This window comes from Plectrocnemia conspersa, unplaced genomic scaffold, assembly GCF_051122295.1.
Source record: "Plectrocnemia conspersa isolate PC_06_02 unplaced genomic scaffold, ASM5112229v1 ptg000008l, whole genome shotgun sequence".
Classification (NCBI taxonomy): domain Eukaryota; kingdom Metazoa; phylum Arthropoda; class Insecta; order Trichoptera; family Polycentropodidae; genus Plectrocnemia; species Plectrocnemia conspersa.
In genome coordinates this window covers 13,180,003-13,196,537 of record NW_028277172.1, presented here as the reverse complement: position 1 = coordinate 13,196,537, position 16,535 = coordinate 13,180,003, and the positions used below count along the sequence as shown (strand labels likewise).

Here is a 16,535-nt window from a genome sequence, read left to right as displayed (position 1 = left end):
ACCTGCAACCCCCACACCCTTTGGGACATTTTGTCATTACAATGCTGAGCCCCGTTTTGCAATAAAATTTTGCAGCGCGACCCTGGCGGACGTGTTCGGCGCTAATAAAGGTCCGGAATGATTCTTCGTTAGGTGAAGGGTGGTGCTTCTGTGTCACGTGCCAATGTTGCAGTTTTTGCTCTCGGTACTGTGAGCGTTGGGATATATGCGGCACATTACAAAGCACGTGCGATGACTTTGGTACAGATCGGGTGCACGTGGAATTATAAGGTAATAAAAACCTATTAAATTACTTAGGGGAGACTCCTGGAAAGACGAGGAAGCTGTTCCTAAATAAAGTATAGCGAAAATGCTCCAGATAGTATCCAATTGCATATTCTGAATCGAGTTGGATGCGTCGTCGAACTTTGACGGTTTTTTGTATATATAGGTAAAATCATGTATGTATATAAAATTTGTATATTTAAGTAAAATTGTGACGAAAAGAAAATGGTACTTTATTATAAACAGCGCTGCAAACAGGAATTTATCCAAATCCAGATATTTTTCTAAAAATCGCTTGAAATTAATAATTTTTTTTAATTTTTAAGATTAATTTATTATTTTAAAAATTGAATAATAATATTAGTCGCAGACTATTTTTATATTCTAAAATTAAAAATAAACTTGTTAATAAATTTGAACTGATTTTTTAAGATAAACACTCTTAGAACAGCCACAGATCAATAGTTCTAAAAAAAAAGAATAATGAGGGCCTCATTCCGTAGAGGCAACTCTGTGTACTGCAGTTTCGGTACAAAGCGAAATTATGGATCCTTTCTGAATGTCGTAAATGTGAGCGAACTCCTGGATGACTCGCTCCGTAGATGCAGCTTTATTTGCTTAATGGGAATCCTTAATGAGGCCTTACCAGGCAGTAGAGTTTTTGATAACAACGGTTGACCAAGGACGAAAGCTTGGGTAATAACGGTTCGCTTCGGTGTTGCTCTTCTAAGAGGCCTTCAATATCGAGGATCCGATAAACTAGGGGTCTGACGTCAAGAAATCAAAGTGCTTTATCTTTTCCATGGTCAAAGAAGAGTTGTAACTAATCAAAATTTTAGTAGATAAGCCAACGCTTTTTTTTAAAAAACCATAGTCACGTGTTTTTGCTTTTTTAAAAATCAGTGGTTCTAAGAACCGTTGAAAATAAGTTAAAATCTTACTTTCAATAAATAAATAAATAAAAGTGTCTTCATCTTATTTGCGAACGATCGCTAGAATAATAAATATTGTTTAAATTTACACTAAAGCAGTCTTTTAAAGATAGTATAATTATTTATCAATAAATTTTATAAAATAAATATGATAAAATTTTAGTAAAAATCTTAAATAAAAATTGAATAATAAAATAAAAAAGTCTCATAAGGTTGCTATTTTTCTATATTATTTTCTCTAAACCTTTTAACAATAATGATAATATTTTGTAAATGAACACAAAATATAATATTTCATAAAGGCAAGATCTAATTTTATAACATTTTTTACAACTGACATATTATTTAACTGTAATAAAAAAATATAAAAATCATAATGAGAAGCATTTAAAAGTTACAAATGTAGCAATAAAGCTTATTCTATAGAGTTTCAGATACTTTTTATTATAAATAAAACCAGTTGATATTTATATAAAAATAAAATAATAACTCAAAGTTATGAAGTAAAATCATATGAAGAAACTTTTAATATAGGATATATATTATACATATTGAATCCCGGGAAATCTTGGTATAATATAAATATTTTAATAAATAATATAAATGATTGTCATTTCCATTAATAAGAAATCAAAATTATTAGCTTTATTAGCAAATATAGTGTAATAAATGTATATTAACGTGACAGCAATGTAAAAAAATCGTTGAAAGGGAAATTAAATATATTAGATTTTATTGCTATAAAAAAGTTGTTCTGTCTATTTTAGGATATATTTTATTAATAGTAGAGATGTGCATACATACGTGCTTATAGCACTACAAATTAAAAAGACTAACACAAGTGATAAATAAAAGGGTTTTGTAGAGATATTTAATTTAATATATCATAGTATATATAATATAATGCTTAAGCAATTACCAAAAATTTTTACATAATACCTTTGTACAGACAAAAATAGACATATCAAAAATTATGTGTATTTAATAATAAATAGCGTGAATGAATAAAAATATGCAATAAAAAATAACATATAATTTATGATACTGTCCTTGGTGGGCAGAACAGAACTGAAATTTCAATTTAATAATATGAAATAAACAGTGGTATTTTTTATTTGTTTTACTAATAATGTATATATATAATAAGTAATAGAATCTGTATATTATTAAGCTAATTAGTATACCATATGATAACTAAAATAAACATTTGACAAATAAGTTATTAAATAATATAAATTTTAGTGTTTAATTTAAATCACCGAAGATATTAGATTTGCATCTACTAAAACGTTTAATTACATATCAATTTATATATAATTAAAAAAATATTGTTGCAATTTATAAATTTGATTAATGAATTATTAAATTTATGAAAATATAGAAGGTGATTCACTAGACACTTAATAAATAAATATGAAATTGCACAAAATCCTTAATGGATGGTTTATATATTATTTATTGTTTTTGTAAAAATCTCCACAAAAAATATATTTCTTTAAAATATACACTCCTGGGAGAATTATTTCTCTCTTCCGAAAAATATTTTTTCATGAACACGTCATTCGCAATCCCTAAAGATACATTGGATCTGTGAGACATGGCACCATCTTGTTGAAATTATGTGTTAGAGTTTCACCCACTGAATTATTCTAAAGCCAGTGCTATAATAATAGTAAACAATTCTGAATTGCTCATCTGAGCCACCCTTTAACATCTTTAAATAAGTAGAAATCATTTCGTTTCAATAACAATATATTTATCAATTTAAATAATCAATCTTCTGTGGGAAAATAACTTGCTTATAATAATTTACTCTAATACATATTTTAATATTGATGTAATATTTGTGATAAAGAAGGACTTTGGTTTATTTATACTATTATATATGTTTTAATTTATTCTAACGATTATTCAATCAAAACTTTACTGATATATATTATATATAAATCTGATTAATATTTATTTATATTTATATGCATATATTTTCAGTTATAATTATTTCAATATGTCACATAAAGGCATTAGTATTTTATTTTATTTTTTATTTTACATAATTGCAATTACTCTGTCATACCTTTTGTTAAATCGACTCTACTCTTGACTCCTACCATACACTAATTCAACTTCACCATAGCTTTTTATGTCATTGTTTGGATACAAGTCTGAGGCGCAGCATTCGAGTGGTCGACCCTCGACGTCGAAAAAGAACACGAAGAAAGAAAAAAGAAAAACAGGTTTCGGAAGCGTTCTCTGCACTACACAAAAGCCTACATTTGATGATCTTCAGATAAGATGATCTCATAAACGCCTTCCATTCCGTCTGACGGAGCGTTTAAACGGCCGATCACCGATAGGCGTTTGTTAACACCGATCTTACGGTTACATCGGTTGCGCAACGGTCCCAAGCGGTGGATGTTAATAATGAAAAAAAGGAAAGATTAAAACATTGACGCATCAAGAAGAAGTTTTTGTTACGATTGGCGTCCGATACGTCAGTCATTATGAGGGACGCTACTTACGGTCGGCTGTCATATCGGACGCCGATTGTCAGTCATGGAAGTATGCGGAAAGATCTTGAAACGTGAACTTGACTTTGATGCGTGATATTGTTGTAGATGTTAGTGTATTAGTTTGTGAATGAAATAAGTTGTAGCTGGTTTAATTGACGCTGTATTTAAATTTATATGAAATAAATGATAATACGAGCAACCTCCAACGATTTTAAATTTATATTTATAAGTACCCTTCAAATGTACTATACCGCTCCATTCCTGTTTTCTCTGTTTTTCTCACATTAATCTCTATTACTCTCTTTAATGTATCATTAACCTATTTCTTCATTTGCCAGTTGTTTTAATTTTTTATTTTGTATATTATTGTCTTTCGTGCTCTTCGTTCATTTAACTCAGTCTCTGCATATCTAGCTATGGTTCAATGATTTTTTTATGTATATAATTTATAACTTATACAAATTTACGTCATACAAATATAATTTATATCAATATACAAATAGCATGCAGGTGTGATGATTAAAAAATGTTAATATCGAGGTCGTTGTGAATTTAAAAACTTATATCTCTGGTCTCTAGTACTTTGTGGTCAGTTCGGTTGATTTTGTGAATCTCTTAGGATGAGTGAGTGTTCGTCAAATGAGTGACGATATTACCAATTGTCAAATTTAATATTTACTTGTTATTTTACTACACTTTAAAAATAAATAAAATAAAAATGCAATAATAAATCAATAAAAATAATATTGATTATTAATTTTTTTTACTTAAAATGTATGTTTAATAATAATAAGTGGGAGTCAATAATGAAACAGGGCGCAAGTCGTGTCGAAACAATAGCGAAATTCGTAAGTCGAGTCTGCTTCGTTAGTCGGAATTTGAATTATTTTCGGTGCTCGTCTTCGTAATTTCGATTATTTTTGGTTCTCGTCTTCCGAAATTCGGATGCACAATTTCACGGCACATTGTGTCCGGTTAATTACGCGCTGTCAAGAACGAAGGCGAATTTATCAAATGAACCGTGAGCGGACGACGCACGAGAATAAGCATAAAGTCTAAAGATGTTCCAGATTATTAATAATCTGCATATTATATTTAATTTTAAGTGTATGACCAGCTGTCTAAACTCGAGAGCGTTGTTGTTCGGCGTGAGACGCTTTCGTACAATGGTGAATAAATATTTTATAGCTTCCCGTCATTTTGTCAAGACGACGAACACAATGGTTAAAAATAAGAAAGTATTTTAAAAATTCAGTCTAGGAAATATATATACTTTATATATTTACACAACTATTCTTATGATATATTATTGTCACAGCAAAGGTAATGAGTATTGGGAATTAAATTAGCTTGAATTGAAAACGCATATAGGCTTCGATTTTTAAACGTTATCTTAAATGTGCTAGTCGTTATCGTTATCTATATTTGATAAACATATGTACGTATATGGTTTAAAATTAGGTATTATTTATTTAAATTAAATAATAAAAAATCCATTGACTTGGTTTAATTAATATTTTTTTATTTATATCATGTGACAGTAAGTTACAAATACACCTATGATGTTATAATGCATTTGCGTATATTATATCAGTTTAAAATTTCAAATTAATCAGAATTGTTATCTCGAACGTGGGAGCAGATTTGCTTGTTATGATATTATTTTTATTATTAGTATTGTTTAAATAAAATAACAACCAATACGTTGTTACATCATGAAATATTAGAATAGGTTTTTAAATCATAAACTCAATTTTTATTAAAAAAAGCTTTCCTTTCAATTGAAAGCCGAATAGTATTTTTTTAATCATCTTAAATCAAAACTTAATAATAGTTTGGTTTCAATTGACGAAATAGTTACTTAAATGAATTGTAAATATTTATTTATTCACACACCATGTTCTTATTTTATTTACTTATCGATAACATTCATAACGACTTTTCTGTGCATCGATAAATTTTACGATTTGTTTCTCAAGCTATTTATTTAGTCCTTTGTGTGCTGCCCCCACCACCGTTGGGCCAATCCATACATTATGACTAATTAATAATCAGATACAGATAGACTGCCGTCAGTAGAACGTAGCGTTTTTGCGTCTGTAGTTCATTGTCAAATATGTCTGGAAAGGAATACGATTGCCTCATTCAGAAGATCATTTCTACTAGATCATCTGATGCGCTTTTAGAATTGCTAAGGTAGCTTTAATTTTTTTAAATGTTATTTTAAAATATACTATAATAAATTCTATACTTTTATTTATTAGTAAATGGAAAAATTCAAGCGCAAGAAATGAAGTTGACGTCGCTTCGTACATCTTCTCTGATCTTCTTCCGAAAAAAATGGAAGAATTTATCGATCATGGTGATAAGGTTGCCAAGCAATATATTGAAAAAGAAGAGCAAAAAACAAGAGGAAGAAAAACAAATTTACAGAAGTTGGCCGAAGCTCAACGAGTTAGGATGATACGAGATGCTAAAGAAGTGCTTCACAAATATTCCGAAGGGGTTTTGATTGCAAAAATTCCATTTCAGGTAAATTTATTTTAAACATTAATTGTTTTTACTTAAACGTTCATGTAATATTCAAGAACATTATAATTTTTATTTAAGAATTATGAAGAAGAGATAGCAGGGAACGGAGAATAATGAATTAAATAATGTTTTAACACAACTCATTAATCTTCAGCATTAATTTTGTATAAGTACAATAAACCAGTGTGTATATATGTTTAAATTACTTAAAAACTAACCACGTATGTGTTTTACATAATAATTAAATAATTTTTTAGTCAATAATAATTATCATTATAAAAAATAAAAAAAAATAATTCCTTTCTAATTATTAGGTCATACCATTTGTATAAGTACCCAATTAATAATAAATGATAAAATGCCAGTAGCTAAAAAAAATGACACGCGTTCTCTATGCAAAGATGAATGTGTCAATATTCTAATATTAAGCCAGGGGTGACCAATAATTTATTATCTTTGACTATAGTGTAACTCATAATACCAATGGGGCAATTACAACTTTACTTTTTACACAAAAGATAATAACATATTTTTAACGTGAGCACGGAGCATTTTTATTTGATATCAGTTCATGTGCAGCTCATTTAAATTATGCACTAGAAATATTTTGAGCTCATGACCTTACAGCAATAAATAAAGCACAGTGCTTCTGTAGCTAGTTTTCAAAGTGATTTTATCCTATTGATTTTTACTGAATTTATTTTGTTATAAACGACGTTTATAATATCACGTATTTGAACGTCGCTTTATTGATGTAAGATGTAGTGAATTATTTTGAATCTTTGTCTACTAGCTTCGTTAATTTTTTATTCATGCAACCATCAGTGATTATAATAAACAAGTGATGATTAAGCAAAATCTTGCTGATGTTGCTTTTTTTCCTATATACAAATCTGTAAAAAACTTGCCTCTTTGTAAACTACGGAATTCAGTTCCTTAATAATATTTAATTCGTTGTCAATTTCCCGAAAGTTAAACAATATTTGTTATATTAGTGCTTTCATCTAAGGCTATAAATTAATACATAAAACTCGTCAGTATACGGATATGCTTTATTTAGAACTTAAATTTGCTACTACATAACTTGTTTTTACGAGTGAGTGAGAAGTAATTTTTAGAAATAGTTTTTGTTGAGATGTATGATTTTTTGTATACGGCACATTTCTTGCAGTTTATTAAAAGAAAATAAATATGTTTTTAAAAATGTAGTTTTATTGCATTGTATTGCATTATAGTCATTGGTCGTACATTTTTATTACTTAATAAATAATTATTAAAATACTCTGGTAACATATTATTTTTCCACATATATAAAAATGCTAAAACATTCTTCTTCAATATTTCTTAAACATTTAATCATTCCAGTCTATCAATCATACTTCTACAACTAGTAAATATATTTTAATATAAGACTACTCTCATTGCCCTATTTTGTAATTTTTTCAACACCCATTTATCTAATTTATAAAACATATCTAATATTATTGCAAAATTATTAAAATAAGACAATATTATCATAATAGATTTTTTTTACGTTTATATTTAACATATATTTTATTCTAGACAATGTAACTATTTTTCTACTAATTATTTTATTATGTAAATATAATGTTCCTAAAAATTTAAATTTTTATCTGCACTAAACAAATTTGAACTAATCATATTAAACATATAATACATAATATGAACATAAACAGGAAATAAAAAAAGACTTTTTCTTAAATGCACTAAGGTGTTTCTTAATTCCATTTAGGAAGCCCGCTATAGTTTTTTTTTTGCAGATTGTCTTAGTAATATTAATATTTAAATTCACACTTCCGTACCTAATTCCCTTGGCCGTATTCATTTTCTTAAACCGAACTATCCTTAAATTGTATCTATTTCCAGTATAAAATCTATATACATCTTTATTTCTTAAAAAATATTTCTTTAGAAATTTAGAAGTGAATAGTGCTGAAAGTAATTAACGGAAAAGCAGCTACTGCCGTTTCACAGCACGGTTTTAGTGGGTAGTTGCAGATGAACCTATGGCTGATCGATCGTCTACACCCGCCACTATTTGCACCGTCCATTAGCACCGAAGCACACCTCCGCCTCGATATAATTACAAACGTTTCTAAATTAATTAGAAAACGAGCACCACTCGGGGCCCATGACAAGGTAACATGCCGACCAACAAAGGACGAACTTTGATAGTTTGAAATGGCTAACATAACGGTCAGGTATCGATGAACAAAAAGTGACGTTATGATTTGTAAAAATTACGTAACAAATATTTATAAACTATATTTTACTAAAAAATTTTAGGCAGAAATTGCAAGAATTTTAAAGATATTTTTTTTAATAAAATTTATTCAATAAAAGCAGTTTTTAATTTATTATTTTTTAATGCTAGACTAAGTTATTAATATTGAGATACGTTAATACTTTTTTTAAATTGTGACAACAACAATTGATTTATATTTTAAAATTGACTTATAATTATGTAATATGAAATTATTATATATTAAAATGTTTTGCATTCATAGTTAGAAATACTTTATCATCGTCCGTGTTTATCGAATGGTTGACTAGTTATCATGTGTAATATCATGTATTTCATATTCTTATTGTAGTATTATAGCATTTCAACTACTGTTGATTGTTTAAATAATAAATATAATATGACGTCAATTCGTGTGCTTGTACCTAGTAAAATATAAAATATTTAGTGAATAATATGTTAGGAACATTACTAGTAAATATATATAAATGATGTGATGGGATAATTTAAACAATATAAAATACAATCGTTTGCAGACAATATTTGTATAGGTAGAAGTGATTGATAATTTAAATAATAGATTAATTATAATATTAAAGTGATTAAATGACACTTAATTTTAATTATTTAAAATAAAACTAATTGTATAATTTTTAATGAATTACCTTTTAATATAAATTTGAAAGAACGCCAGGGAGAATCTGAATATATACAAGCTGAAAAATCATACAGTTGTGTCCAAATTAATACTCCACGAAATCACAGTCGGCAATAATACAACTCGACACGCCAGCAAAGACTTTCAAGACCTGCCATTTCAAATCCACCGCCGGTACAGCGGCATCTACGTTTGTCTCTATATGTATGGTAATTTATATAGTCATAAAAAAGTGTTATCAGTTAATATTTGACTAAAAAAATCACACTTCTTCAGCAGCAAAACCCTAAATCATATCTCTATAAAATAATGGTTTACAATTCAATTTAAAAAAAGCAATTTAAAATGCATACATACATAATGCAGACTATACAAATTCTTTGCCTTAAAATTATGTAGAGCTTAGTAAAAAAGGACTTAAAATTAATAGATTTTGCCTTTAAATTTACTATCTTCACTCCAAGAACCACTAACGAAATTAACAGTGAATTTAAAACCGTTGAAACATAACACAATAAAAAACGATCATCCAGAATATTATTACCGAATGTTACATTCCAGAACCTACAATCAACTTACTCCCATAGGGCAAAAGCTAATAAGAAACGTATTAGTCAAAAATAATTATGTATGTTCTGCATTGACTGTATTGATAAAAGGATCAAAAACAAGAAGAGATTATACATTATTTTTTCCAAAAAAGCAATAGTTAATTAAGAGACAACCTGTATATATATATACACAAAATAAAATAAACCAATATTTTTAAAACTCGTATAAACGTCACTTTACGTGAGCCAAAAACTTAAAGTTTGCGTGAATTTATTACTTTTAGAAATTGCATAAAGCAAGATAATCATACATCTGATTTGATTTAATATATTATATACTATTTTATATTGCTTCTCTTTAAATTAAGTAATAACATATTGTATAAAACAAATTAGGATTTGTAGCTTAAATTGGTTCAATTATATTTTCTACAATCTACAGATTTTTATTAGTAACTTATGACATCATTATAAAAAAATTTAAATTCAATAAAGATCATTTTTGACTTTATATCTTACGTAATGCTAAACTATCACATTTTTTCACCTATACCTTTACTACAAAAATGTTATTACTATCCTAAACCAATAATGACGTTATTTTGTAACTTTCATTGAAAAGAGTATTCGTCGTATAAGACCCTTTAACAAATGACGAATAAATAACAAGTAGCAGGAAACAAAGTTTTGACGTTTCGTTCATAACGCTCTCCGACGCCAACATACTCTTATTCATAATTCACGGATGTTGGCGTTTTCTTTTTTCCCTCCCCTACTACATAGTTCACAAAGTTTTTCTCCGTAAATTTCTCATTCTGATGCTCTACATTTTTTCACGGAAAATTCCGCGAATTTGCGATTTCGCCGCTAATGATTTCGCTCGTCTCCTGGGATTCGCTTCGATTGGCGAGTTTTTCAAACAGCCCTTATTGTGTACAAGCTTTGCCCATTTATGCTCCGTGTTTTGCACCGCGTCTACCCAGAATAAAAAAAACCTTTTCCTTAATCGTGGTGCAAAGTTTCGTGGAGAAAATCAATCCGAAACCGGAAACTTCTGGCACAGTTTAAATTATTCACCGAGAGAACTCATCATCCAGAAAGTTAGAATTTTATATTTTTAAAACACGCCCTCTATTTTCATAATTGCTTCTCTAAATATACAAACTATAGATATAGATAAAGTATTTTTAATTTTTATTAATAAAAAGAAACATATTTAAAAAACTCGCCAATAGATGTCATATAAAATTTAACCGGAACATATTTTTTATATATATTTATAAATTATTATAGTAGATAAATTTAATAATTTAATAAAAAAAATATTTAGGTGCATCTTACAAATTAAAAATATATTTTGTAGATTCCATAAATACCTAAAATTAAATAATTTATGATTTCCAAATTATTAAAAAATTAAATATATTTTTAATAAATAAAGAAATCTAAAGATTAATAAATGTGTGCTTTTGTGTAATGCTCATGCATTATCTTATCAGATTCTTCCATTTAATATCAAAATGATTCATTACTTAGAGTTTCCATTACATTTTTCAATAATAATAGGTGTAATATTATATTATTTATTTTGAAATAATAATGACTTAGATTTCAGAGTAGTAATCTGGATATTATTATCAGAAATCTTCACCTATTTTTGATTATAATCAGAAAATAATAATCGTATATTATTGCTAATTTAATATTTGCAGACCCCTGCATATTATGACGTTTTAAAATTGACCTTGGCTTTTGAAAATTTTAAATTAAAAATATATTGATATAATATTTTATTTTCTTATATTTTTATTTTTATTATACTTGTTTCTTGATATCTATCAAAAACCTCTTTTTCGTTTCAAGGAAATCTAATCATCAAGAATTTTAATTTATTGTCAATAAATATGCTAGTAAACACTGTTATTATCAACTTTTTGGTATCGGGATCATCCGTAATCATTGAAACAAAATTATTCGTAAAGGACTTGATAAAAAGGATATTATACAACTAATTAATTTCTTTGCGTACTTTGTTTTTTGTAATAAACGACTTTATTATCATTGGCAATATAGAAATTATGTATTAGACCAGACCATATTGTATAATGTCCTGAATATATCTGCCAAACGAATACACTATAACAGGTAGCAAATAATGTACAATATATGATATTTAAAAAATGACGACGTAGCAAATTTTCACCGATATTTGAATCAGATCCGCAAATACAGTCTATGGTGGCGATTTAATAGTTTTCACTGTTGCCAAACCGCCACTAAACGTGAGTGTTTTTGTCTCTCGACAAATACTTGTTTTAATAAAAACTCATTAGAACTCACATTCTTTCACTTAGACTTGAAATAAACAAAGATTCAATCAAACTCGCACTTAGCGGAGCTACGACAAAATCGACTGAAACGACTTTTAGAAACCCGATAAAACATCAGCTTTCACATAAACTTTCTGATACGGTCCAGCTAAGCTATCTAAATCTCAGAGTTACATTCGATATTCGATACTTTGATATATTTTTTGCGATCTTTATATTAAAATATAAATAATAAAAATAGTACAAATATTTCAACGTGTATATTTATTATAAATATTATCATACAATATGTAATGGATTACTATCCCTCCCGTCAAGTTGTCTGAGCAGAACCCACGGAAATAGACTCACCACAAATACTAATAAATTTTAAATAGCTATTGACTAAAACCCGAGTCTCTTCGAAATAGTGGACAAGTCTAAGAGAAAAATTATTATTAAGAATAAACTTTTAATCAATTGAAGAGCAGCTCCAAAGAAAGAAAATGCATACCCCAGATGTTAGCTTACTGCGACGATATTGATTTTCCAACATGCAATACTAAAAATATCGCATAAACTAAAATATACTATTAATACTATAATGCGCGCCGCGTTCAAAAATAAATAATTTATATGGGTTTCATTAAGATACGAAATTCGTTATAACTTTTTTTGGGGTTTTTTATGCTGTAAATATTTAATAAAAATAAGTCCCCTACCAAGTAAAGGCATGTGACGTCACAGTAAAATGGAATGAAATGCAATTCTTAAATAAAAGTTTCGCTACCGAATTTCGTGACCAATCATATTTACTAGTGATTTAAATTTAATATAACACATAGGCATTCAGAGTGTTTCTCAAAAGGGCGTATTTTATTCCACAGGTGTTGGTTAATTGCGCGGATATTGGTTTTCCAGGCCCCGGTGAAAACTTTCATATTAAAATTGCGGTCGTTTAATATTTCAGCGCGGGCTACGGCGATTGCCCGTTAGTATTTAATGAACTCTCGGAACTGTATTTCTTTGAAAATTTTGTTAATTATTTCCTTGGGTGTGCGCGATGAATTTTACATTGCGATTAAAATTTTCCAGACAAAAGATAAAATGCAAATTCAGTGAAATCCTCTTGCGTGGCGAATTTCAAATAATTCAATTCTGTTCGATAAGCGTGTATAGATAATTTCGCTGTGTAGGCATACTATAACCAAATTATGCGAACGTAATTTTTTATTAAAAAAAGTGTGTTAGTTAATATTAGGTGTTAAATTGGTGGTAAAGTAAAGAATCAGAGTATTTTTATGAACATTTATATGCTGACATTTCTTAAACTACAAAGGTTCATAAATTATTTTTAACTAATAAAAGTGCAATTTATTGATGTTATATTATAGATATGTGACGTAGAACCTTTTAAGTCGTCTCAAAAATCATGTTTAACTCTTAATGACTTAAGGTGACTGCTTGGCTAAGCAAGAGTTGATGATCGGAAAGGAAAAGTCTGCATTTATTAAGCAAACTTTCAAGACAAGTTGCTAATTATTATTATTTGCTCGAAATGGTTGTTAAACTTACCATAAAATTAATTGTGTGGTTAGTTTAAGCCTTCACAATATAATGATAATTCCGATCGATTATCACAAATTAGATTTACCCAAATATTCTTTATCTTACGAATTATTATCGTGCTTATAAATTCAAATCAAACCAGGTTGCAAATATTAGATAAACAAATCACTTATAATAAAAAAATGAGCTAATAAAGAATATAATACATATCTATGTACACTAAGAATAAAAAATGTTGCAGCCAGCCAATGATTAGGATGTAGAATTTATATCTAGATGAAAATGGCATTGCGTGATGTCCATTTCTCTAGCATCACACAATTTGGTTTAATTTCAATATTTTTAGAAATATCAAGTAGCTAAATGTAATCAGCTATTTATTTTCAGCTACATTTATATTAAAAAAACAAACAACAGCAAAATGCTACCTCGTCGAAAACAACTTAAAAATAATTATTTACAGGAACCGATTATTAGCACAAATTTCAGATAATTTATCGTAATTTTGATTTTTATTAGATTTAAAAATGTTATATTTAATTAAAATGACAAATAAGCAACATAAATATTCGTACAGCAAAAAGTAATATATTGTATTTAGGTAAACTAATTTAAAGAAACTCATTGAAAATTATTTAACCAAATTGTACAGCTTTTTACTTTTAAAATCCCAAAGGACTATTTATTGTACATATATCCTAAGCTTATGACAACAGTCACAAATCATTTTTCTCACGTTATTATAATTGGTCTTTGAATTTGTTTTTTTCTGTATATTAATCAATACCAATCATAAAAATGTAATTAAACATAATTTTTGAATACTTTTAAAGCAAAATAAATAAAAATATAGCACACGTGCATGATTCATAATCATTACACGAAAACATGTTATTATTTATCAGCATGTGTTTGTTGTTTTGTCTTATTTGTTCTACTAAAAATACTTATCAAATATCTAGGTTAGATAATTTGATAACAACAATCAATATTTAATGAAACTCGAAAGCGACACTGTCATAAGTGTTGTAGTGCATAAGACAATAAGTTTACTCAGTATTAGACACAAACAATCAAAATGAAAGTAACTATAATTCTTCTTTTGACCATTTGGTACATTAAAGCTGATCAGGTCAGATTTGACAGATACAAAGTGTATCGCTTAACACCAACCACTAAAGATCAATTAGAATTATTAACCGATATTCAAAGTGGAGCTAACTATATAGATTTTTGGACTGAAGTAAATAATATTGGAAGACCAATTGATGTCATGATAAGTCCTGAATTTCAAATACTTTTTGAACGACTATTGAACAGAAATGGAATAATGTTTGAAGGGCTTATTGAAAACGTGCAAGAGTATGTATTATTTTATTATTACTATTTTTTATAAATGCTATTTATTTATAAAATATTTCAGATTGATCGTTAAACCAAAACCATCGCCAAAGTCTATGAATGCTAAAATGGCTTGGGATGGCTATTACACTTATGATTTTATTCACAATTGGATGGATTCGCTTCCTTCTCAGTATCCTGGAATTGTTCAAGTCATATCTGGCGGAAATTCTTTCGAAGGCAGAGATTTGAAGGGTGTTAAAATATCGTTTGGCGCCGACAAAAGAGGTGTATTTATAGAAGGTGGAATACATGCTAGGGAATGGATCAGTCCAGCAACAGTGACTTATATAATCAATGAACTACTTACTAGAAACAATTCAGATTTTAAAAAAATAGCTGAGAGCTTCGATTGGTATTTGTTCCCGACCATTAATCCTGATGGTTACCTACACTCATATCAATCTGTAAGGTTAAATTTGGTTAAATTACGTGTATGTAACAATATTTAGTGTCATTATATTTTAGAACCGAATGTGGAGAAAAACTAGAACGCGATATTATGATTGCTATGGAGCAGATGCAAATCGTAATTTTGATTACAGCTGGGGTGGTTAGTATTTTTTTTAAATAATTATTTATGGAGTATTATATTATTACATATATATTTAATAATATTATAGAACACAGCTCTAGTATATATCCATGTGGAGAAACATATCCAGGCTCAAATCCATTTTCAGAAAAAGAAACAGAAACTTTTTCTAAATACATTGAGACAGTAGCATCAAGTTTAGACGTGTATTTAGCATTCCACTCTTTTTCTCAAATTTTATTGATTCCTTATGGAAATTCTACAGAACATCTCGACAATTATGATGATCTAGTAAGTGTTTTTTTATTTTCTTATTATATATTTATAATTTTATAATAGTAAATAATTTATGTTCAACAGTACAAAATTGGTATGGCGATGACCGAGGCTTTATATAAAAAGTATAATACTACATATGAAGTGGGAAATGTCGCAGAAATATTATGTATGTATTCTACTCCACTTGTAATATAATTAACATATTACAAAGTATTCTAAAAATATGTTTTCTTTAGATAAAGCAAGTGGTATAAGCATGGATTGGGTTAAAAGTAAATTCAATATTCCTATTACGTATACATATGAACTGAGAGACAAAGGATGGTATGGATTTTTACTTCCTCCAGAACAAATCATACCAAACTGTGAAGAAGTTATGGATTCTTTGATTGCTTTATTTGTTGAAGCAGAAAAGATTGGATATTTTTCATTAAGTTAAGTTTAAATTACATAAAATATATTATACACTATACTACAATATATAAATTAATACCATATTATAGTAACCAGTATTAAATTTTAAAATCTTACATAATACATATAATTTTTATTAAATTCCTTTTTGATTTTCTAAAATGGGATTTTTTTCTTAAATTCCTTTTTGATTTTCTAAAATTATGCTATTTATTATATTTAAATATTTGTTGTCATTTCTTTATTCTGTTTTTTATATCTTCAATTAAATCAAGATAAACCACTGTTTCCCTTTTATGTCTTAAATCAAATTCAATC

The 16,535-nt window shown here is 27.8% G+C and overlaps 1 protein-coding gene across 1 annotated transcript; it reads left to right on the top strand.

Moving 5' to 3' along the window:
- Positions 1–15,054: 15,054 nt before the first annotated feature.
- LOC148233038 (zinc carboxypeptidase A 1-like) lies at positions 15,055–16,249 on the top strand. The gene is made up of 5 exons (XM_088190258.1): positions 15,055–15,396; positions 15,458–15,542; positions 15,613–15,815; positions 15,885–15,969; positions 16,040–16,249. Exons 1-5 carry the CDS (start codon positions 15,058–15,060, stop codon positions 16,240–16,242), a joined length of 915 nt encoding a protein of 304 aa, XP_088046384.1. The 5' UTR covers positions 15,055–15,057; the 3' UTR covers positions 16,243–16,249.
- The last annotated feature ends 286 nt before the right edge of the window (positions 16,250–16,535 follow it).